General features: G+C 37.2%; 1 protein-coding gene across 2 annotated transcripts in view; it reads right to left on the bottom strand.

Moving 5' to 3' along the window:
* wasla (WASP like actin nucleation promoting factor a) overlaps positions 1-13,028 on the bottom strand; it is a 28,425-nt gene extending 15,397 nt beyond the window's left edge. The window contains exons 1-5 of one of the 2 annotated variants that reach the window (XM_053484147.1): positions 12,421-13,028; positions 7,795-7,929; positions 6,831-6,917; positions 4,412-4,508; positions 2,121-2,144 (exon numbers count right to left, since the gene is read on the bottom strand). In XM_053484147.1, coding sequence (XP_053340122.1) covers positions 2,121-2,144; positions 4,412-4,508; positions 6,831-6,917; positions 7,795-7,929; positions 12,421-12,525 — 448 coding nt within the window. In that variant the 5' untranslated portion in view covers positions 12,526-13,028. The remainder of the gene's footprint in view (positions 1-2,120; positions 2,145-4,411; positions 4,509-6,830; positions 6,918-7,794; positions 7,930-12,420) is intronic. The other variant, XM_053484156.1, reaches the window with a different exon arrangement.
* Between the last annotated feature and the right edge of the window lie 12,295 nt (positions 13,029-25,323).

Here is a 25,323-nt window from a genome sequence, read left to right as displayed (position 1 = left end):
AATCCCAGTTCTGTTATCCATATTGCTGAGCAGGGAGACAGTCCTGCTGGCTGAGCTCTCAGAGTTTGTGTTGCCAACACACTTTTTCTTTCCATGGGCAGACACTGAGGGGGTGTTCAACAAGCCGCCCAGAGCCAACAGCGCACACACAAACATATCTCTGACAATACAAACTTTAACTCGATCGCAGTTTACAGTAACTTGAACAATGATCCTATTTTAAAAAGAATGATACCAATTTTGACAATAAATCTACATTGTGACATAAAAAAGCCTGGAGGGCAGTAAGATAGTGTTTTCTTTTTTTATGACTTACATCACGTTAGTATTGTACTGTATCAGTACAAAGCCTAAGGGCTCATTTATACATGTGCGTTGCAAACCAATGCACATTTGCAAGCATTGTTCACAGATGTTTAGAGATGCGCAGTATAACAATACGGCTATGGATAATGAAAGTATCCATAAGGGGGCAGTGTTGCATGTGTTGAACCAGAGTCGTCAAATGCTAATCTAATTTGCTAAGTTTTCTCTGGGCTTATCCCATTCTCCAAAACATTGTTTCAGTTTTTTAGAATCAAAAAAAAAAAAAAAAAGGAATATTATGTACAGTTCTAGCATTAAAACTTATTAAATAGCATATGCCCTGCAACATCATGTACCAAGGTCAAATCTTATTGATGGCCCATGACATACAGAGCGTTATAAATAATGGAAGGATGGAAATCTCACATTACACTGAAACAGAGCTTGAGCAGGAGTAACAGCGGATATAAATAAACGTTCATTTAGAATAATTACGCTGCCCTTGCTTATCACCCCCCTTCAAGAACTGACTGCATCTTTGCCTTTCTGCCAACCAGCATGTGGAACGAGGAAAAGCCTGATGCAGCCTGAGTTCCACCTTAAGTACAGGTATGGTGTTTCTAAAGTTTGTGTCTCATCATAGTCTGGCCTTAAATACAGCTTGCTGTGAAAGCATAGGCCCCAGGAAAGACACAAAATAAACAATAAGATCAAGAAATATAATTCACATTACAGAAGCCAAGCATGATTACATGAGCTCCATGATTACAGACAAACTTAAAACACTTCACGTTAAGTGGACCTAATTTAATTAAGCTTCACTTACAATGAATTATGATTTTATTGTTACATATGGATAATGGACTATTAAAATTAAATTAACATTTAAATTAAACCTTTCAGCAAAAGAGGATTAAACTGAATTATCGTAAATAATGCAGAGTTCCCTACTCATTATCACTATTATTATTCCAAAAAAACATCCTTTAGAAAGAATATGCTCAGATCAAGCAGTAAGCCCTATTGTTTGGAGACATTATCCTTTCCATATGATTCTATCTCAGTTACAATCTGGAATGTTTTAATTCAACACCGCGAGAGCTGCAGTAACATCCAGTAATACGCTTCATTATCTTGATCATTAATGCTCTTTAATTCCAAAACAGCACATTGCTGTAGAATTCATGTTCGGTTGATAAAGCACATACAGCACTTGATCTTATTGTTTATTTTGTGCTCCAAAGTTTGCAACACATGATATTAAGCACTAATGGTGTGCAAACTTTTGATCAGGGATTATTTTTCTTATTTTCTTTACCGTCATGTTTTGTTTGATGATTGTGCCATACTGGTATGCCTTACATATCAACTTAAATCCTATAGGAAATTAAATAAATTTATTTTGTCTTCTCACTGATGTTTTATGGTACACATCTTGCAAATTCTCCCAAGGTATGCAAACTTTTGAGCACAACTGTATGAAAATTTAATTCTTTTCATTTTTTTTTATCTATAAACAGTCAAATGTGCATTGAGATGATGCAGATGGTGATGTTTGAGGTTTTCTGGGCTGATCACAGCACTCACTCCAGGAAATAATACTGGTGTCTGGCATCACATTAGTTCGAAGTAAATGTCTAGTAAACCACAATTTTTAAAACCCCTCTTATTTACAATAAGAGTAAAGTATCACAAGACTTTTCTTTTTGTTTTACAGAATCTCTTAACAGGTATGTCACTGTAGGGACACATACTGAATTAAAAGGTAATTCACCATCAAAATTAGCATTGAATGCAAGTACTAGAACACATACCATTTGTTGGGTCACGTCTTTTCTCTGCAAAAACAAAATTAACAATGTTAAAATTTTGGGGGCGACTCAAAAGTAAGAAACTTCTCAGCAGAAAGGGAATTAAAGGTCAGGTGACATTTTAAGGTTAGTTTGTTAAGGATCAGAATGAGAGACGTCTGTAAGAAAACTTGACGTGAAGCAGCCAAGTATTTGTGTATACTACACATTCATGATGCAAGATCAAACCTCACCTCTTCTTATATATTTTTTTGTCTTACAGGCATGATTTGGGGGGGGAAAATTAATACCAAAAAGGTCATGAGATACAATCACAGAGATATAGGTGGAAATAGGCCTAACCATAAGCGAAAGGAAGCATGGAGCCCTGTGTGAAAGAAGGTCCACACACAGAAAACCTCAAACCTCAAAGACACACATGCAAAAGAGAGCAGGAAAAACTGGACAGAAGCCATTCGGGAGAGAGGAGAAAGAGAGAGAGAGCGAGAGAGAGCGAGAGGGTGGGAGAATGTGTGCTGTGCTCATGACAGGAGAAGGACCGTCATTTCCTTAGTCTGCAGAATTCATTTTACAGACTAAGGAAATTGCATAACATCTTGTAGCCTCTGTAAAAATAAAGTTTACATTTATAAAGGTTAAAGTCCACTGTGATGCAAGTGCTTACTTTAACTTTTCATAAAGAAAGAATTCTATACAGCGGTGCTTATCCATAGGGGCAGAGCTACTGCATTTGTATTAGCTGTTCAACAAGACTTTATACATGTCAAACTCTATCAAAACACTAATTATCTCTTTTGTGTAACCAACAATAACTAACTATAATGCTATTTAAAAGATGTTAGCTGTTGATTTGCTAGCCTTTTACTGCGCTGTGTATAGTTTTTCCTGCGTTAATGGAAACCGCAATACAAATGCTAAGGGACCACCACTGTGGCAGGAATCACATTGCACCATGCTCACCCTATTAACATTTTCAGTAGGAGAAGGACCAGACACAGCAGTTAGTAACAAAGTGGTCAGTCTGAGCAAGTTTAAAAAATATCCATAATGTTGCCCTTTAATACATTTCTAAAAAATGGTGGTAAATCAGGTGCAGGAAATGCATCTCTGCTGATGCACAGAACTATTTCTATTATAAGATATACTAAAGAAATACTGTGAGAGGAGAACTGGATATGGAATGGATAATGCCTGTACATTTTCCAATGGCCAATTTCTGGGCTTATTTGGGGTTACAAGCTAGATAGAATGGCCAAGGTAGCCTAGAAAATTTGTAGAGAAGGAAAATATCAATTTACTTGATATGCAGCACGATTCTTCTGTGTGGCAATTCTTGTATCACCGCACTGACTCCAAAGTAGATTTTTTAAAAATAGGTTTTGATTTATATATTTACATTTGAGGTACTAAAATGCTGCAGTTCCTTTATAATCTTACATGTGCAATGCTCTTAACAGTTTGTTTAAAATTGTAACAAAATCTAAAATTTTTTAAAAATAAATCAAGATTATTTTTTAAAATTGTGAGAATTGCAATACAAATCAAATCAGCATCTAGGTACCGGGTAAACTCTGGTGATTCCCGTCTTTAAGAAGATGTCTTTATCAATAAAGTTTTACTGCAGTTACTGTTGTCATGCTTCACCAAAATATATGGTGATGTTGCAACTGATTACATTATTAAGCAAACATTAGACCTCATTCTGTAAACTCAATATTAATAATAATAATACTACATTTCAGGTAAAATGAATTGCTTCCAAATGTTATCTACCATTGCCTGGAGAATAATGAGCAGAAGAGATATTTCCTATTAGCTAATTATTAACAGTTAGTAATTATTTATGTTTTTCAGGTTCGGCTTTGTTGCATGAAATGGTACAGTGCAATCTGTTAACTCTAGTGTGGAGAAAATTTGAAGTTTAGTGCTCCCTGCTATGCTATTGTTAGTGTGTGCAAACAATACTAGTCTGTGTCAAAGTGCTAATAAAAATATTACAGCATATGTAACTGATGTGTGCACACCATTTTATGACAATCATGAATACTGATATAGCATAAAACAAGGTTACCCTATAATGTCAGATTACCTAACACTCGACTATCATAAAGGATACACAGTCCTGCTGTTAAATATTATACAACCATATATTTATTTGTATGTAGTACTGCATATAAAGCGGTTACAAACTAGTTTGTGATAAAAAAAAATCTATCACGTCACCATGAGGTGCTTGTGCAGGAAGGATGAAAGAGAGAAACTTAAGAAGCAGAAAGAAAGACTGGCATAATCACCGGTTTTCTTCTGTCGTCTGCTGATGAGGTCATTAAGGGCACCACGGAATCGTTTTGCTTCCTCTTCATTTGCAAAATTCAGGCCGATCTGGCAAGACTAAAAAGCACAGAGCACACACATTCCTTCAGATTACAGGTGTTCTGCGCCAGAAATCAAGACACACACGCAGTGGAACAACATAGGAGGCATAGCTATAGACCATTCTACAAAAGTGCTGCAGAGGTTTTGATAACATAACTGAACTGATTAAAAACGAATGCTGAAACAGTAATATATATTGTTTAATGTAAAATAAACAATACACATTTCTGCAATTACTGGGGATCAAATGCAATCGTAAAAATTTTATGCACGCGCGAACACAGTGCTGATGGAAAAAAAAATTTGCCCATTCCGCTGCCGGTGGTTGCCACCCTTAGACTACCCAGCCGGTGCCCGAAAAATAGGATAGTTGTTTTAGGAAAGGCACCCAGCGTAAAACCTGTGCCAAGTTTTGACAACCCCTTGACAGGAGCAACCGAAAGAAAGTTTGTTACACTTAATTGAGACCAAACTAATTTTTATATCCCACAAAGATATCAACTTCCACTTTAGATGATGGCTAGTCACATGGTCTTCAATGTGTGCGCGTGTATTTTTATACCATATTTATTTCCTGTTTTATGATGCGCATTACCTTTCATGACAACTAGTAATGTTATGATCATTTTATTTTTTAAATGTATAATTTTATTTATAAACAAACATTGTATTATTTTATGTAAAGCACATGTCTCACCATCTCATAATATTAACTTATGAGAAAAAAAATTATGTGTAATGTGAAATTTAAGTGAAATTTTACTCAGCCTTCCAAAAAATGTGGTTAATCACAGTTCATTCATTAACTGAGTAAATACAAAATGCAGTCTTTAAATTATGATTACATTTTTTAAGAGAAAGAAGCTGTTTAAACCTGCCTGGCCCTATTTGAAAAAGTAATTGCCCCTAAACCTAATACAACTAGTTATGCCACTCTTGGCAGCAACAACTGCAATCAAGCATTTGTGATAACTGGCAATGAGTCTTTCACATGGCTGTGGAGGAATTTTGGCCCACTCTTCTTGCCCACAGTTCTACCAAACTGTTTTAATTAAGCAACATAGGAAGGTTTTCAAGCATGAATTTTCTTGTTTAAAAAGTCATGCCACTATGGTGGACTTGCTGGTGTTTTTCGGATCACTGTCCTGCTGTATAACCCAAGTTCACTTGAGCGTGAGGTCACAAACTAATGGGGTAATATTATTCTTCTAGATTTTCTGGTAGAGCGCAGAATTCATCATTTCATCAATTATGAACAAGTTGTCAAGATACTAATACTGCAAAGCAGCCCCAGACCATCACACTGCCACCACCATATGTTCGACTGTTGGTAGGATGTTCTTTGCATGGAGTGCTATGCAAGTAAAGAGATGCATACCCTCCGAAAAAGTTCAACTTTTGTCTCATCAATCCACAGAATATTTGCCCAAAAGTCTTGAGGTCATCTCAATTATCTTGAGGATAATCGAGATGTTTCTTGGGAACTGTGAGACGAGCCGAGACGAGTTGTGTTCTTTTTGGCCTGCAGTTGCTTCGCCTTTGAACTCTCCAATGGAGGACATTTTAGCTCGGTCTCTTTCCTATCATTCAATCATGAGCGCTGACCTTCATCCATGTGCTCTAGGAGTAATTTGGGTAGGCCGGCCACTCGTTAAAGTAAAATTTAAGTCAGCTTTCCAAAAAAGTAAGTGCATTCATGATTAGGCAAAGAGGGATTATTTTTTCCATATAGGGCCAGGCAGGTTTTTTCCATATAGGGCCAGAGACAGCTCTTTTCATTAATAAATGAAATATATTATCTATTAATATGTACATTTAAAAACTATGTTTTGTATATACTCAGGTTAGCTTCTATCAAACTTTATATAAAAATTTGCTTGATGACTTCAATAATTTAAGTGTGATAAATATACAAAAAAAAATTCTAGAACAGGCAAATACTTTTTCACACTAAAAAAAATTTAATTAAAATGAATAAACTGTGATTTATCATGTCCTTTGGAAAGCTGAGTTAAATTTCACTTCATTTCCACATTTTTTTGCTTATCAGTTTATACAGGATTATGAAATGTTGAGATATGTGCTTTACTACTAAATTGATTATAACACTACTAGATGTCATAAAAGGTAATAAGCATCATAAAACAAAAAACTTATATGGTATAAAAATATAACACACACTAGACATGTGATTAGCATCTTCGCATTAGCATTATCATCTTAAGTGGAAGTAGATAATAACCTAATAAGAAAAGAAGAAAAAAAAACTTTGACAGAGGAAGAGAACAGTGTAATTCAGAAAGCTTTTTGGGGAAATAGTAAGATGACAGGACTTACATCCCCTGGAAACGTAATAAAGTACGGTCTTGAACTATTGCTTGTAAAATTAGTGTACAGCTCCTGCTCGAACTTAGTTTTCCCATCCTGCAAAACAACATGAAAGAACAATGAATAATATCCGTTCTCCAGCCCTGCACATTTGTGCACATGTGCTTCATTCATGATTTGGAATTTCACAACACAAACACACGCATGCATGCACGAATACACACACTCACAGTACCTTGTATTATGAAAACTACACCAGAGGGGAGTGCTTTTTTTGTCTTTTTTCTCCAAATCCCCCATATTATGGCCTTCTAATTAATGTTCGGGACTCAGACACAGTCTCAGGGTTAAGTTTAGGCTGAAAACCTACTTATTTAGCTAAGCTTTTTTTGAATAGTGTTGTATTAGGTAAAGATGCAGATCTGGGGGACTAATGGAGTATTATGGTGAACTGGTGTGTTTAGATGCTGTCTTCACCCACTCTGATTGATCACTTGGGTTTGTTGACGATGAAGTGATTGGTTGTTTTACTTCCCATGGAGCTCTCTTGTCTGGCTCGCCTTTTAGTTATGCTTTCATAGTTAGTCCTGCCGGGGTTCCTCTTTGCACTTTGCATTAAATATATATTTACCTTAAACATTATGTGACTGTAAACATACCTGATGACCAAACCAATTCTCCTCTCTCTCTCTCTCTCACTCGCCTTTTCGGCTTCTGGTTGGAAATCTTGCTGCATAGAGGCCCTGTGTGAACTGCTTGGGATGTGTGTGGTAACTAGGGGAAAATCCACTTGACCACGAAGATGGTCTTGGATGGCTTGTGACTGCAGTCACGCAATAGATCATGACTGAAATTCCGGTTTTGTTACATGAGCCGCTAATAACAAAAGCGGACTTCATATTAACTTCCAGCCTCAATCAACACATGCACGCACACACACCTACAGCCTGAGGGATAGCTGCGGCTGACTTACCTTGATATCAAACACACGAATGAAATAAGACCTCTGAGGGTTGTCTTTCACTAAGCAGGCCACTCCACAGCATCGTTTGTTCCAAGATGGACCTCTTTCTGCTGCGTACACCTGCACCACCGCTGAACATAGGGTCTGCCGAAAGTACAACCAGAGATTCCTGTCAAGCATAAAGCTGTAAACTGCAAAGTAAATCCAACTCAAGTCAAACAATTTGCATACTGAACTCATGCAACTTTTGCATTTTCCAGTTAGTAATTTGGAAGAATGCTTCTTGTTTCCTGATTATTTTGGATACAGGATGGTCTGTGTAATGCCACCTGGTGGCAGAAGCGGAAGCTACACAGTACTGGGCATAATGTTTATGACGGGTCGGTGTAAATAATTGCTTAAATGATAAAGCGGCACAAAGATAACGTGAAAGATTATCAATAAAGTGTTATCCGATTACATTTCTAATAAATAACTGAGTTTTTTAGATGGTTTTCTCACTGAACATTGTTTTTTTTTTTTTTTTTACAGTGCGCCAACATGAAGATTTTGTTCCATGTTTTTAGTTGAACGTTTCCCTTTAGAAATAGAAATAGGCTTTACAGGTCTATAGTCTATAGGTGTGCTATAATAAGTTAAGAATATAGAACATGTATAACTAAGATTTGGTAAAAGAACCACAATAACAAAAGTGCCACAATGGCTATATCGACTCTGTGTGCGTGTGTGTCACATGGAAAAAGAGAGCAGCAGTTGTGTCCTCTAGGCTAGCAAAGGCAAAAAGCAGGCCAATGTCTTGGCAATAAAGTCAAAGGGAACAAATCCAAGATCTGAAAAAGATGAAATATTTTCCATGGACAAATGTGTTTGCTTACACACACGCACCCGCACATAATACGGTCAAAAGTCTAAGTCACTTTCAGAAATATCTGAGGATTAATAGGATAATAAATTGGCATGGAAAATACCAATGCAAAAAAAAAAAAAAAAATGCCATAGTAGGCAGATAACTAAGACAAACAAGACAGGAAAGTAATTCAATCTGTGTGCTAAACTGCCACGTCAGTAACAGCAGTAATAACGACACATGGCTTTTCTTCATCACAAACAGGGAAAACTGTTTCCTGCTCATGCTAAAAAAAAAAGCAATATCAGCATTAGGATATTCTGACCAAAGGAAACACACAGACAGATCAGTGACTCGGTGGAAGCCCAAAACAAAGACTGACATGCTCCAGAGAGGCAGTTCATCAGGTTCAATCCAATATCACCAGCTTCTGTGTTAGACCACAAGGTACAGTTTCAAGTTTTTATACAAATGTACAACTCATCTTCAGCTCAGACTGGAAAAGGTATTTTACAGTAATTCGGCTGGTGCTAATATGGAAACCTGAACAGAGATCAGCACTGCCTCAGCACTATTCTTCGCTCAAGCAAAAACCTTGCAGTGGAGGACGCAGATCAGTTCACTTCCTGTCAATAAAGACTGCTGACTGTGCACACATCCCTGTTCGGACAGCTCTCCAACCCCTCTTCCTCCCTTCTGCCCACCTCTTCCCCCCCCCCGACTGTCTGAATTGGACTTAATCCACATTCTCTCCATCAGATTACAGATCTTGTTCAGAAACAAGCAATGAATGGACACATGACCGCTGGAAACAGACTCCGCTGCCATGTCTCATATCCGGCTGTCCCTCTAAAAGCCCACTTCATGGCCTGGCTCATTGGCTGTCTGTTCTCGAAAAAACATCACGCTAGTACTGTCAACTGCATCTTTAGCTATATTCAGCATGGACAAGGATAAAGTTATTATTACTATTATCTAAAGTTATTATTTCTAACTAAAAGTGAAAAAGAAATAAGAATAGAATCTGGTTAAAGTGTGAGTGTAAATCTGAAGGAAGGGGGTTGACTCAGGCTTAGCTCAGTGGTTAAGGCATTGGAATATGGTGTGGAAGGTCTCAGGTTCAAACCCCATAACCACCAAGTTGGCCACTGAGCAAGGCCCTTAACCCTCAACTGATCAGATATATGAGATATGCATGAGATAAAAAATGCTTTGGATAAGGGCGTCTGCCAAATACTGTCATGTAAATGTAAATATCTTTTACCTGGAAAGGCGCACATGTTGTACCTCTAGATAGTTTTCAACATGCAGCCTTAAATGATCATCAGAGGTCCAATTACATGCCTTAAATTTTAAAATATTGCTGTATACAGGTGTAAAAAAAGATATACACTAAAATTACATATTTTAATAATATACATTTTATTTGAAAATAAATAAAGTGTGTGGCAATTATATTTGAACAACTAAGATAGTTTAAGATTAATGCCTTGCAATTTGTATTCATGACTGGTGTGAGATTCATCAAACTGCAAAACCCCTTTCCACTCACATAAAGCAACTGATTTTAATACGCCTACAACACAAACTAACTCATATTTGCATACTGAGGTATCCTGAGATATCGGAAGTATCTTGTCCAATATCTATATACGAATTATTTTACTAAAATATATCATCACTGCGTCTGTATGGAGTTATATTTAGGCCCATCCCTTAGTGAAGACCTCCATTTTTGCACAGGAACAAATTATATTTTTACCAAACTTTTAACACACAATAATTATTATATTTCATATATTTCATCTTCTATAGCTATATTTTCTATATAACGTTTCAGTTTCATTTTATTTCTTATTTATATCTTTTTTAAGGTTATGGGCGGTCGTATAAGCATTTTACTGCATATCGTACTATGTATGAGAAAATTTTTTTTTTTTTATTTAATTGGATTTTGGCTCAAAATCTGGGTTGCCAGATACCACAAAAAAATCCCTCAATACAATGAAACTCTGTCCACTGTGCCCTGTAAAACCAGGCCAAATAGTAGCTGTACAAAGACTTGTACTGCAGCCAAATTATATTTATATACTTTGTTTCACTTTAGCCTACTTTTATTAACAAAACCATTTAAAAAAGGCAATAATTACACAATTCTATATCTAATATTATATTATTATAATATAGCATTATTATTTTCAATGCTCTTAGTTCTACAGGAATATAAATAAATGTAAAGCAAAATTAGATTTGTCTCCTTTCATGTTTCCCCTTTGATGCTTCCTTTGAACATACCAGTCATATTCAACACTGACCTCTCTCATTCTTTTTACAACCATCATTGCTTACTTGATGAAAGCTTTCCTCATCACTCCTGTATATATTTGAAGCTAAAAGCTGATTCTGCACTAAAAGCTGCTGATTTCAGCAAATTCTTTTTAGTTTGGACAAGGAGGGAAACTTAATGAGTGTGATGAGAACTGCCTTCATTACACATATGTGGTGCCACAAACTTTACCTGTTATACAGAAGTGAGAGGCAAATAAAGTACTGGTTAATGCTTCCCTGCAAGCCATTTACTGTTGCCTGGGACACAACGGCAGGAAATAGTTCAAATCCCAAGCAGGCCTATTAATCCCAAGAGTGCCCGGCGGCCCCACTACATTTCCTACAGACTCCATTTGAGCTTTTGAACATCTTGAACCAACGCTGAAAAAGACAGGTTCAGGTACAAAAATGCAACAATTTACAACCAAACAAATTACCAAATGAAACTCTTCTGACATGGAATCACCATCTGGAGAAAGAAAGCGACATTCATCTGTAACCTTAAAACTAGTATCAGTTCACTTCTGCATAGTTAACTGGGTAACTCTAGCTTGTCTCAAGGGTTACACTTTCCTGACAAGTCATGCATTTTAATAATAATACAATATTCATAATCTTAAAATAATGGGTGATTACAGAATTTTTTTTTCTTTTAAAATAAAGAAGCGAACTATTAAACTAGGCTGCTTTTTCATACCTTTATTCTGTCTTTGAGGTAAAACTCAGCTCATTAACTTCACTGAACTGTAAACTTATAAATACTGTGAATTAGTATTGTTTAAGTCACAGATTAAATGCATAATGTAACTAGTTATTGCAGGCAGATTTCGCTAATATTTAAACAAATTGGACGGACCCTAAGTTAGACTGTAAAAGTAATATGCTAACCCCAATGCAAGGGGAACGCAGTGAATCAACCCTTAAACACTGCATGCTTCATGCTACGTGCCGAGCATCATAAACCGTTATAGTGACGCTGCCCTTTAACTGATGCGGAGAAGTGAAAAGGGGGAATGAAGTCTTGCAGTAAAAGCACGGTTACTGGATGGACATGTTCAGTCTGCATGCAGGTTGCTGTCCACATACAGATAGATAGATGGACACCTTGTGCCTGAGGTAAACAAACCCGGCGCTCCGGCCTAGACTGCAGGAGGAAACTCACTCCTCGAACTTGAACTCAGGACGCGGTTTAAGACTGACAGCAGGAACGGCTGACTCTTTATAGAGAGACATAAATGAGAGAGGTGTCTCTGTCCCCCTGTTAGACCGGGTCCCTTCACTTCCCATGACCTGCATTCCGCATGTCAGTCCCGGCTAACACAGGCTAGCTTAGCATCACAACCAGCTCCACTATGAACACACCAACGCAGCAAAGCGACAGTTTAACACCACATTCCTCTGCCAGGGAAAGGATCATTAAACAGCGCTGGCGAATGAACTTCTCCGTGTGCACAACTTACGATGCATTTCCTGCCAAGGTAGTTGAACAGACACTCGTTCTCCTGTGGCGTGAGAAGCAAAGAGCCCACATTAGCCAGCCTTCTCTGAGGTGCCGGTGCACTCATGTTGCAAAAGCAGGAGGCCGATGAGTCCGGGTGTTTGTATCTCGGTAAAGTTCTTTTTTTTTATGTGAAATATATGCGATCAGACATCATCGTGGCCTGCACTCGGCCCATCCTGGAACTGCATTCCGTTAAGAGCCAACTCAGAGCTTGGGTTTTCTCAACGCGCGGCCTCTTCACCAACAAAACTCGTAATCCAGCGGATAAAAGTCAGTTTAAAGGTTTCAATAGGCGATAAACTGCAAAATCTAAACTTTCATCCCGAACTCCCACAGCAACAACGATCCCTCAAAACAACATGGCAGCTTGGTGGATGAACCGATGCGGCAGCCGCGAAAGGGGGTCTTAAAATCAGTCGTTTAACGTGTTATTACCAGCAATATAACGCATAAGGAAATATTTGTTCATTAAAATAGCAGCTCGTTCACGTTAGACGTTAACTGTATGCCACATTAGTTGTAACGGTTCCAGTTACATGGCATATTCCTGGAGTCCCCCCCCCCTCTCTGGGGTGAATGGTTTGTCCCTATTTCCCCGTGCATTCTGCAGTATGTATGCGGCCGGAGGGGCGGAGCTCGGGATGGGCGGAGACTCATGAAACTGGAGGATGGAGGGCTACAACGTCATAGAAGGCGGAAGATTCCAAATGATTTTGCATGTTCTCTCTGTTTATTTGGTGTGTAAAAGATTAAGTGGGAAATGCTGTAACAGGCAGTACTGCCACATAAAATGTTCACATCTGTCCAAGGGAAAAGCTCGAAGCCATAGCTTTCTTACAAGGACATCATTGGGAGATGAATTAAACTACAGATACAGGATTTGTTAGCCTTCATTTACGTAGCGTTGAGAGAAATCAGTGACTCTGACCCGACCTGTGTTCATAAACACAGCAATGAGAAAAAGGTCCATATACAAAGCGTTTCTTTGCTGAGATACAACTCAACTATGCATGTAACTCCAATTACTGTAGCTTCCTCTGCATGTCTTTGGATAGTGGGATGAAGCCAGAGTACCTGGAGCAAACCCACTGAACATGGGGAGAACATGCAAATTCCATGCACACAGACCCTGGAGATGCAAGGAGACAGTGCTAATGTTGTCCAGCGGTACCGTCACAGTCGTAAAATGGGAATAAATGCAATGGCAATCACCACTGGCCTCCAATGGGTCCACTGGTCTCTATTTGCACTACAGTGGTTCCTAGATGGATAAATGAATTTTAATATATGCCAATGTCTTTGTGAATTATTATTATTATTATTATTATTATTATTATTATTAACTATTATAATTATTATTATGTTGTGTTGTTATACTTTTTTTTATCAATCTGTTCTGCCAGGGCTGTTTTGCTTGTTTGCTTAATTTCCTAGTAAGCACTAATAAAGTCCTCACCCTGTGAATGTGACCTCTACTGTACTTTCCCATGCTTGTCTTGTTACGGACGAAGATGAATAAAGCACACATTTCTTTTGGTTATCTTGTTATTTTTAAAACCTACACAATCAAAGCATGTGCATTAAAACATGGTATTTATCTCACTTCATGTATTTATATATTTACTATAATTATGATCCTGAACACAGTGTGGGATTGTGTTTGCCAGTGTTTATATGCCTGTGCATTGCAGGCTTGGCAACTTATTCGGGGTGTACCCAGTGTTGTTCCCTAATTTCCTTAGAAAAAGGCTCCAGGCCCTCTGTCAACCTACACAGAATAAGTGGGATGGATGGTATGCAGCATGAGTGCAGTATAAATTGCCAACTTTCTAAAACTTTTTCAAATGCATGATCAATCATTTTTGCAACATCATTTTGTTAGTGATGCATGGAGCACATGCCTTTTTCTGGTTCTGTGGGGGAAACAGCAAGGTGTGAAGCCTGCAGTAGATACAGCTGCAGAGCCAATTAGAAAGATAGTCCAAGCACTTCAGTTGTGTTGAATGGCAGGAAGAAGTGTGGGCAGAAGACATCTCTGAGCAGTCTTGTGGAATATGAGAAAGGCTTTTCATTGAAATACTGAAACACAGAATAGCTAGCAGCGAGTATGATCAGTGGCACAGTAGCAGCACTGAATGCACTACAGACTGGTGTTGAGGCTGCCTTGGCTAAAGATCAATGCTGTGGTAGAAAGACCAGACACCTCATTAGTGGTACAGGCTGATGAAACTTAAAGTTGGAAAAGCCTTCCTACATACAGCCAGGATATAAAATTGCTGGTATGTTGGTTTGCAAAGCATATTATTATCTAGGCCAACAAATCAGTGAGGCTGGTTGCACAGATGAGACCAGTTTGGTTGATTCAGACGCTATTGTTGGAGCGTGGTAAAACTATGCTGTACTCACTGCCATTGGTGTCTGGACATGTCATTGGCACACAGATTTAGGAGGCATTGAATGATTGCCTCCTCCTGTTTACTACAAATAGCAAAATACAGGACAGATTGTTTTGGCACTCGTATGTGTTTGAATGTTATACAGGTTTTAAAGTCTGATTGCCTTCATGGTAGCGTGAATCACATTGTTGCCACTATAGCAGCCTATTATATACATGTGGGTTTATGTCAGGGTTTGCTATGATCAAACCTCTGATGCACAATGTATTGAACTACCAGGGATCATGTCCTCAATTCTGAAACCACACGACTAGGGGTGGTTATTTTCTATGTAACTGAAGCTTGATAACTGACTAGTGCCTCCTGAACGCAATGATTAAAGTGTAAGGTCAAACAGGTCAAACCAGAGCAAATTGGCTTTACTGACTGCAGACTTGCAGTTGCTTCTAGAAAATTTTAACAATTATGATAGAAAAAGGAAATATGTAAAGTACAGAAGACTTTATTATTCAATGTATTCAAAATGTGTCTAGGATGCCCTAGAGCCTCGGCTGGCAGGGTTTGGGCACACACTCTTACCTAGATGATTGTTTACCTTGTGGATAGTCTCAACAGCAGAGCTGCAAATCTCACATGTGGAAGTGCTTCGGATTGGTGGCAAGAGCATGTGTACTGTATGTACCCTTTCATAGTGATCCAGTGCGAGTTCTCTCTTTGAGGTATCCACAAAGCTTCTCCTGGCAAATAGGAAAGGGATGGTAATGGAAAAACCTGTGAAAGTGAAAGAAAGATGGAAAATGTCTCCATGTCAGCATATCATAAGCCTCACTGTTTGGCGAGTACTGTAACATTTCCAGCAATACAGTAGTGAAAACAGACAACAACAAAATTATATTTTACACCAGGGGGTATGAAATAACAAGCAATGTGATGTGAGCAAACATTCTTCGGGACTGGGTAGTTGATTCCCAAGCTGATTCAGACAGCAGATGTTTAAATTCAGAAGAATAGTGGAGCAAAAGTTGATGTGTTTGTGAACCGGCAGACAACTCAATGCCCAATGAAGTTCACAGACAAGGCAGATACAGATAATCTGGGTTAGGCTGACTTTCTGGCATAAATGAATGCCTCCTCACCGCCACCACTATTATTTAATTACACTGCAGAGCATTTAACAGACTATGCAAATAAGTGTTGCTGACATTCCTGTTCTGGCTGAACAGATGATGGTCCCTCTGGTTGTTGATGTTTATGGATTGTAAATTACCTGTGTTCCATGTCAATGTCCTGTTTTTATGCAGAAGAGTGCAGCAGTTTTTTCATAATTTTATAAAACAATATGCATACATGCCTTGAACTGTAAACAATGATTTTTAGTTGTTGAATTTTGTAAAGCCAATTTGAAGTATCTCTTTCAGGATCAATCCAACATTGACCGGCTACAGGAGAGAAATTGATGGTTTTCCACTAGGATAACATAAACAGTTTCAAAGTTTCCTTAAAGGTGCAAAATGTCTCTTGCCTTTATGCAAAACAGTGATCCCAACGCTGATGATAAAATTAGTCCTAAGCAGTTTGTGCAACTTATTATATGAAATAATGAAAGTAGATTTCACTAAAGACATCCTTTTTACTGCTGTCGAAACTAAGCATTGCTATCAAAGATTGTTGATATCTATCCGCATACAGTATCTGGTCTTGAAGACAAAAGCGTCTTGAAGCCCTGTGTAAATGAGGTTTGGGGACACAATAATGGGGCTCTACTGCCTAAAGTTGAGAAGCTCATTAAGTAAAAGGAAATTATTTCAGGAGTGTATGAACACAGGTCATGAGGCGCCTTCACTCATGAAATACAAATTCAGCATAATAACATAAATCTCACTCAGTATGCAAAATTGTTTGAGTACAAAATAAATAAATAATACATTTCTTAGACAGGAAAATGTAAAAAAACTCAAAGATGCAGATTAAGCTAAAAGGCTTAAAGACCACAAACACACTAGGAATGGCAACACTTGCAGTAAACTAACAAGGTCCTTAAAATCAGGACATGAAAATATAATAGCAGATGTTGCTCTAGCACTCAGATAAGCACAGCAAGACAATATGCATTGTAGAAGCACATTATGAAGAGGAACTAAATGGATCACTTGTGGCTATTTGTGATGCAACAACACAGAGTTTATCATCTTTTGCCAGATTTTACAGACTGCTTCATTACAATTCATGTGCTCTATGTTAGGTGTGAGTGATTCCCATCTGCAGTAGGCAGCGGAATTAATCATCGAGTGATTCTCAGCCTCAAAAATGATGGTATTTGTAATGTTTATGAGCAATCTATGATATTGTCTGACAATGTGCATTATCAGGACGAATTATGAACTCTGAAATTATTATACAAATGGTTGTTATGAAAGGAAAAATTAAAGAAGGGACTGTATTATTTTCCCAAATTAAATTCAAATTTAATTCAAGAGTTCATAGAAAAGGAATACCTTTCATAGTTCCTTGTTGGCTTACTGTATGTTCATTCCCACTATTCTGAAAGTTAACAGTTATATGAATAAAACCTCTTGCAGCTATCTTGCATTTTATCAAGATGTAACAGTTATATTGCCAACTTTTCGGTAAGTATTCAGTGAAATTGTCATGTTACAGCATCATGCCGTGATACTTACAGTAAGAGGTTGTGGTAACATTTTGGGTTTTAACATGTTTTGATAGTTTGAGCTGCTTTTTCAGGTGATGTTCGTGAAAAGTTTCTATTTAAGTTCTTACCATCGTAATATAAAAAAATAATTATTTTTCAATTTTTAGCATACTGTGTAATATAGTGTATATAATAATGTAAAAAAAAAGTTGCTAGGTTAAGCGTACCCTAAAATGTGTAAATCTTATAAACATTGATAAACATATTTTGGGGTACTTTGGGGCATTTTGGGCTATTTTGGGCCACATATTAATTCATGTGCACCATTGGTAACTGAGATCCCAAGGGAGCAAGAGCATTCTGACTGTGAATATACTGTAATATAAAGGTAGATTTTTCCAGACATTACCTTCAGGGCAGAATAGGTAATCAGGCATACTGGGAATTTTTTCAGAGGCACATTGAATTTTCTTTAGGTTTTGGGACATCGAGATGATGTCAGGGCAGATTTTCTGTCCCAATCCAGGCCCGATTACCTTAGATTGTATAAGAATAGAATAAAAAGTAGCGTAAGTGTAAGCAGAAAATAATTTAACACCTCTGATAGTGTAAAGAAAAAATCTGTAGAACTGGTGATAGTTGAGGAATGTGAAGAAACATGTCAAATTTTGTCAAAATTCACAAAGAACATTTTAAAGGGTCTACTGTTAATTGAATTATGCTTTTACTTGCTTGATACAATACTTGCTTAATTCTTGAAACAAGTAAGTTATCTTTATACTAGTCAAGTTCAAAGTGGAATGGGAATCTATTCAAAGAGATCAACACTGGGTATAAGGTTCTGATACTACCTGTATGGGAAGCCAGGCCCATCCAGTGCACTATGCAGTTAAGGGTAGCTGATGTCCCTACCCACATTTTTTAGGTACTATAAGGCAACCTAGAAAAAATGACCAAGAAGACTGGAAAAACATTCAGACTCTTATCTGAGCTCAAGGTAGAACAGGAGACCACGGAGGACAAGTGAGCAGTGCTACCCACCAATATTAGTAGCATTTAAGGTGACATTTTAAAGGTTATTTTCCCTGAAACAATATGAGGAAGAAACCAGATTCAAAAGGGAACCTGTTGGTGAAAATGATATTGGGATTATAGTGGGGTCATTACCGAGGAGCATGTTTAGTTTGACCATCATGGTCTTTATTATTACAGCAGCAATCCAAAGGTAGGATATTGATATGCGACCATGTACAGCAGCAGAGGGTATCTTGCAAGTACATAAAGCTCTAAACAGAAAAAGCATTAGGATGAATAGATTATTAGACATCATGCCGTGGTTTACAACAATATACTCTTTGAGTAGGTGCAGACAGGAACTCTAGGAGGTCTAGCTATGACAACATAACAAAAAGGCAAAGCCAGAAGGTAACACCCTGGGACATATGGCATCTCTTTACTCCACTGTCAACAAACCTGAGTCATTGCATAAGAGGTGGGGTGACGCCAAAATGTTCCAGTTTACAAAAACTCTCTGTGTAAATGATCCCTCCAAGCTTTTCCTTTTACCTAATAGAATTCATTTTTTATTATTATTTTTTTTTTAAACAAAATACCTGACTAAGCAATCTATGACCTGACTAGGAGCCCCAAACATTAAATGGGAAGCATGCCTTTGGGGATTTATAGGAAAATACCTTGCTATATGACTTAATTGACTTAATTTAATGTAAATGTAAATACAATGAAATACAAGGCCTGAATGAATGATTACTGGATACTTTGCATTAGGGACAATATTTACCCTGTTAGGTTATGCTTAAGATTAAACAATGATTAAAGCTAAGAGAAAAATGAGAGCAGATGGAGAAATGGTTTAGTGGGGTCTCATGCCAGGGGTCTCATGGATAAAATGTCACATTGACATCTTGTGGGTGCAAAATCTGCTAATTTGACACATATTACTAGGGTCCCCAATACTAAAGCACTATTAACTCTATCGTGTCTACAATTACAGGCAGCACGATGGTGTAGTGGTTAGCACTGTGGCCTCATATCTTGTGGGTTAAGGGTTTGACTCTCACATCGGGTCTGTGTGCATGGAGTTTGCATGTTCTTATTCTCCCTGTGGCTTGGTGAGTTTCCTCCGGGTGCTGCGGTTTCCCTGCACAGTCCAATGACCTGCAGATTAGGCTCACTCGCGTTCCCAAATTGCCCAGAGTGTGTAAATGAGTGTATGTGTGTGTGCCCTGCAATGGATTGGCACCCTGTACAGGGTGTACCCCAACCTCATGCCTTAAACCTCTTGGGATATGATCCAGGACCCCTGACCTTGTATATGTGTTATAACCCTAAAACCAGCGAGTTCAACAACCCCTCACAAATATCATATCATAATGATGAAATAAAATTAGTACATGTTATAAAACATGACACAGAAAAATGTATGCTTTATATTATTACAATATTTATATTACAATATTTTCTTCCTCTTATTATTATTATTATTATCATGTGTTGCAAAATAAGCTAGTGTCAACCACAAGAGGGCGGCATAATTCACTGTAGGGACTTTTTCTGTCTGGGCCAGTGGTATTCAAGTTTGTTTCTAGAGGACCACTACCTTGCATTTTTTTCATAGCTTTCCCTTCATTGCCCCACCCACTTCAATTAGTAAATGCTGTTAATGAGTTAAATTAGGTGCCCTAGGAGCTGATAAAACACTATACAGAGTAACGTGCAGAGCAGGAGTCTTCCAGGACAGCAGATGAGAACCACTGGTCTGGGCCACACTGTATGTTTTAGCCCTAAAAGAAGGAAGAATAGCAGATTTCCTCCAAGGTAGGGAAACTACAACTGAATCCCCCATATATATATTTTTATACAACTATTATCCTTCCGGACTGTTAAAGTAAAGAAGAAAAGCCATCGCATAAGCATAAGCAATTGCTTCACTCAAGCAGGTGAACAGGAAATAACTAAATATAATATTCCTTAGAGACACACAGCCAATTATAGTTCTAAGGTATAGTTTGTTACTATTATTATATACTTTGGAATTTGTTTATGTTTATATATATGCAAAAGAATATATATATATATATATATATATATATATATATATATTTTTTTTTTTTTTTTTTAGACTTCTCAAATAAAAAAAATAACATTAACATTAATGTTCCTAACATAATGCCTTTTATTCTTTATTCTTCAACCAAAACACCCTCAACTGAAAAAAGCAGGAATTGAAAAAAATGTCAATTTGGGAGCATTGTGACAAATTTCAAGCTAAATGAAACATATGATGCACATAATATTTGCATGATATTATAACATATGAAAGAATATGTGAAAAGTGATGCTCTAAAAAATAAAACTGTGCTGTACTCAATTTTTTTGGTGAAACATTTTTACACTTAAAAATATTGAGTAAATATAAAAAAATATAAAAATCATGTAAAATATACTTCATGAGTTGAGTACAAGTCAGTAAAAAAAATTAAGTAGACCTAAATAACTATATTAAGTACAATGATGTACAAAATTAAGTAAATGTAATGAAAATCAGAAGCTAATGCAATGTGAAAATGAGTAAAATAATTGAGTAGATATAATTGAAATGGAAGGTAGAAGATACTGAAAAATTTACTATTATTTAACAAACAAATGTGCTACATTTACTTAATATTTTAACTGAATAAAAGAAAAAACAATACACACATTACCATTTTAATTAAACATTTATTTGCCAAATTTAACAAGACATGAAGTCTAAACTCAACCTGGTTTACTTTGCAAATGACATGTAACAAGATCATAAACAGAGAGCTGGATTTATCTTATTAGTAAACAGTCTCAGAAACAATACTTCTGCCACAAGTATTATACAGTTAACATGTGGAAAGTAGACTTTTGTATTAGAATCTAATGAGTCACATTTTACATCTGAAAGATTGCACACCTTCACACTTTACCTTCCTGCAAACTGTGGGATCCATACAAATGTGTGTGCAGACCTTCTCAAATCTTAAAGAAGCAATGACAGTCTAAATGAAGACAGGACACTAAATATCCATGACCAACAGTACCATGCTTCACTCCATAATGATCGAAATTCCTTTTGATGATGCGACAAATGCACACAGTTTACACCGCCATCCCATAATGCTGGCACCTAAAAAAGGAACAATAGTATACAAGTAAGTACAAGTGTGACTGTTAATATAAAGTCTACCAGACTGGTGAAATAGTACTTCCGTTCAAATACATACTTTTTGGACTAATATACATCATCACACTGATCTACGAGTGGTGTTTAAGTCAAAGCGGGACTTGAAATTTGAAAATTCTCTAAAACGAAGACGTAAAACTGATTTGATTTTACGTAGCCCATTGCTGGTAAAATTCCGGTGAACATTCCAGTGGAAACCCGGAAGAAACCCGGACATGCACGCGCTGCTGCTCGGTGTTAAATCTCTCCTTTTACACCAGATTTGTGTCTGTATTAAACGTGCTTCACTATGAACCCCAGGACTGGCCTGTTGCTAGCTATCGTTAGCTCTGGAGCTCGGCTGTGACAGGATTCAGAACAGTAACTTACACCCTATAAAGTTGAGTATGCGGGCAGACAGAGTCATTATTACAGTAACTTGTGTTAGCTGTTTACTCACCAGGATTTGCAAGGAATGTTCCAGAATGTTCCATGTCCATTCTCACATCCTCACAGCCTTCTTGTCTCTGATGTTACACCAGACTTCCCATGAGCACTTGCACAGGACAATTTACTCAATTATTTAAGTTTTTGTTGTTAAACATAAAGAATATTGAGTTGGAATGAGTGATAATTGTAGTTCTTGAAACTAATCAGTACAATTACTCCATTACCAGATATTTTGATTGAGATGTATAAAAAAATATTAAGTGCATGTTAAAAATATAATTAAGTTAGTCAAATGCTGATTTTTACCAGTGAAGTAAACTTAAATTATAGTGTAAATTTAAGACAAAATTAATAGTTGTTTTTTTTAGGCATTTATTTTGATTTGTCTAACTTAAACAATCATGTATGTGACTTTTAGAGATTTTATTAAGGTAACATAACCTTTTTATAATCACAGAATCATTTTTTAGAGTATACAGTATCATTAGCGGGCCTGGAATGGAATGTAAAGTTCCAATTAATAAAACTTTTCACCTATTCCATCTATATTTAAGCACTTTTAGTCAAAACATGAACCATACTGTATATTCAGTAGCATGTACATAAATAGCTACTAAGATTAAGGTCTTCACGTCTAATTTTCTTAAATAGCAATAGAGCAATAGTAACATATCTGAACAGAACAGCTACAGTAAGGTTTCCATCTGCTTTAAAGAAATGGTTTAAAAGAAGTGATGAGCAAAAATATAATGACCTTTATTTGTATCGAGTCATGCTCAATCTATATTGTTTTTAAAAGAAATGCTGTAAGGCAACATATTGCACATAGACCACACACAGTGGAGTGTAACTGTAAGTGACTTCAAGACCACAGCAGCATGTGCACCTACTGAACTCAAGAGTTTAAGATAAATCAGCACCAAAAATTTTTGCAGAGTGTGAACTGTTGGTTAGGATTATTGTTTATGGAACAGGGACAAAATAATATGCAACCCAAAGCAAGTCATTCCTTGATGTGTATGCGTATACCTCCCATACCACGATGATGTATGCAATTTTATTGTTTCTCCAGCTTGTTACTTGTGGTGATGATGGTAGTGGTGAACACTCATTCTGCTTCCCCCTTGTAACACCTCTGGTTACCATAATCTGACAATAAATACAGTACCACCAGGCCTTGGTGTTAAAAAGTAATCCTCATCTGACTGGGCGGGAATTGCCTGAGATGGAAAAATGTGCTTTCACGGCAAATGCATGAGTGAAAACAGTTTCCTTTCCCTCTGTAAAAATGAACAGCTGGCAGGTATCCTTGTATAACCACAGGAGCTGTTGGTTCCCACCCTGCAGCCTAAATGTTTGTAAGCCAAAAGCTGATTCATGCAGAAATAGGCAATATAGGTAAATTTGACCTCTGTTTAAATGATGCTATCGCATTACTACAAGCAAATAAGAGGGAGCCATGTTTTCACAACTGTATAAATATGTTGTGAATATCAGTTTGAATACTTGCTGCTATGGTAGGCATATTTGCAGAACTGTTATTCATTATATGCATTATGCATTCCACACTTGTAGATGGCTAAAGCTTTGGAAACTTTTCAGGTGCAGAAGCTCTAAGGTCTGTGGTTCTCTGACCTGCTGCTGACAGTGGTGAGTATGAAGTAACAGCGTTTGGGAAAGGTCATGGAAAAGGAAGCATTACATAATACTATAAAAGCACACATTACATTACAGATTTGTTGAGCACACCTAGATTGGGATGTTTAAAAAAAGAATGATAGAAAACAGCATTTTCCCCCATGTGTCATGAATGCTAAATATTGGTTGTATGATATATATATATATATATAGTATATTCGACCATGGGCCCAAAGAATCTCATTTTTGTTGCCTGTTCTCAATAAACCTTTGAATATCGAAGTTGCTGTTTGTTACGGTGATGTGTGAAGGATTGTTTTGTTTGTTGTCTCATCATTTCAGTGATAATGTATAATAAAATTAATAAGTATTTAGTCTATACTTTTAAAGAGTTCAACAGATTCATTATTACCATACTATTGTTAGTATGTATAAATGGTGCCTTGACTCTTGGTTATGCGGTATACTGTAGATGGATCCTTATGAGTAGTACTTTTGATGAACTCGTACTGTGGATCACACCCTCTTTGGTGTGGGTATGGATCACTGTTTGTTTCCTTAGGAGGCCCTCAACTCTCACTTATTGTTCCAAGTATCTGGCTGTGCATGCCAGCTGCCGAACCGTGGGATCTCTGCTCGACTGGAGTGCTGAACTAAGTAAGGGGCCAGCCTCCGGGTTGAGCTTGTATTTCTAATGTTCTCTAAAGCATTTTTCCAGGGTTTATGGGCTATGTGGGAAAAAAGGTGAGACCAGTTCTCGGAAATCTAGTCCTGCCTTGGCTGAGCAAAGGGCTGGTGAAGGACCTATGCTGCTTCAGATAATCAGCAAAATAAGCCAGAGATAAACCATTCAGAATTTTTACTTATATACTTATATACAGTATACTTATAATTTATATACTTATACATACTTATAAACTTATACAGTATACTATATATATATATATATATATATATATATATATATATAAGGATTATTAGGAAGACCATACTAATACTGTGTTTAGTAATACAGCTTTAGAAATGTTGGCCCATATTAATAGAATAGCATCTTGCAGTTGATGGAGATTTGTGGGATGCACATCCAGGGCACGAAGCTCCCGTTCCACCACATCCCAAAGATGCTCTATTGGGTTAAGATCTGGTGACTGTGGGGGCCATTTTAGTACAGGGAACTCATTGTCATGTTCAAGAAACCAATTTGAAATGATTCGAGCTTTTTTATCCTGCTGGAAGTGGCCATCAGAGGAATTGGCACTAAGGGGCCTAAAGTGTGCCAAGAAAACATCCTCCACACCATTACACCACCACCACCAGCCTGCACAGTGGTAACAAGGCATGATGGATCCATGTTCTCATTCTGTTTACGCCAAATTCTTACTCTACCATTTGAATGTCTCAACAGAAATCGAGACTCATCTTCAACTGTCCAATTTTGGTAAGCTCGTGCAAATTGTAACCTCTTTTTCCTATTTGTAGTGGAGATGAGCGGTACCCGATGGGGTCTTCTGCTGTTGT

This window comes from Clarias gariepinus, chromosome 2, assembly GCF_024256425.1.
Source record: "Clarias gariepinus isolate MV-2021 ecotype Netherlands chromosome 2, CGAR_prim_01v2, whole genome shotgun sequence".
Lineage (NCBI taxonomy): Eukaryota > Metazoa > Chordata > Actinopteri > Siluriformes > Clariidae > Clarias > Clarias gariepinus.
Note: the sequence above shows the minus strand (reverse complement) of the source record. Positions and strands in the feature narration are given on the sequence as shown.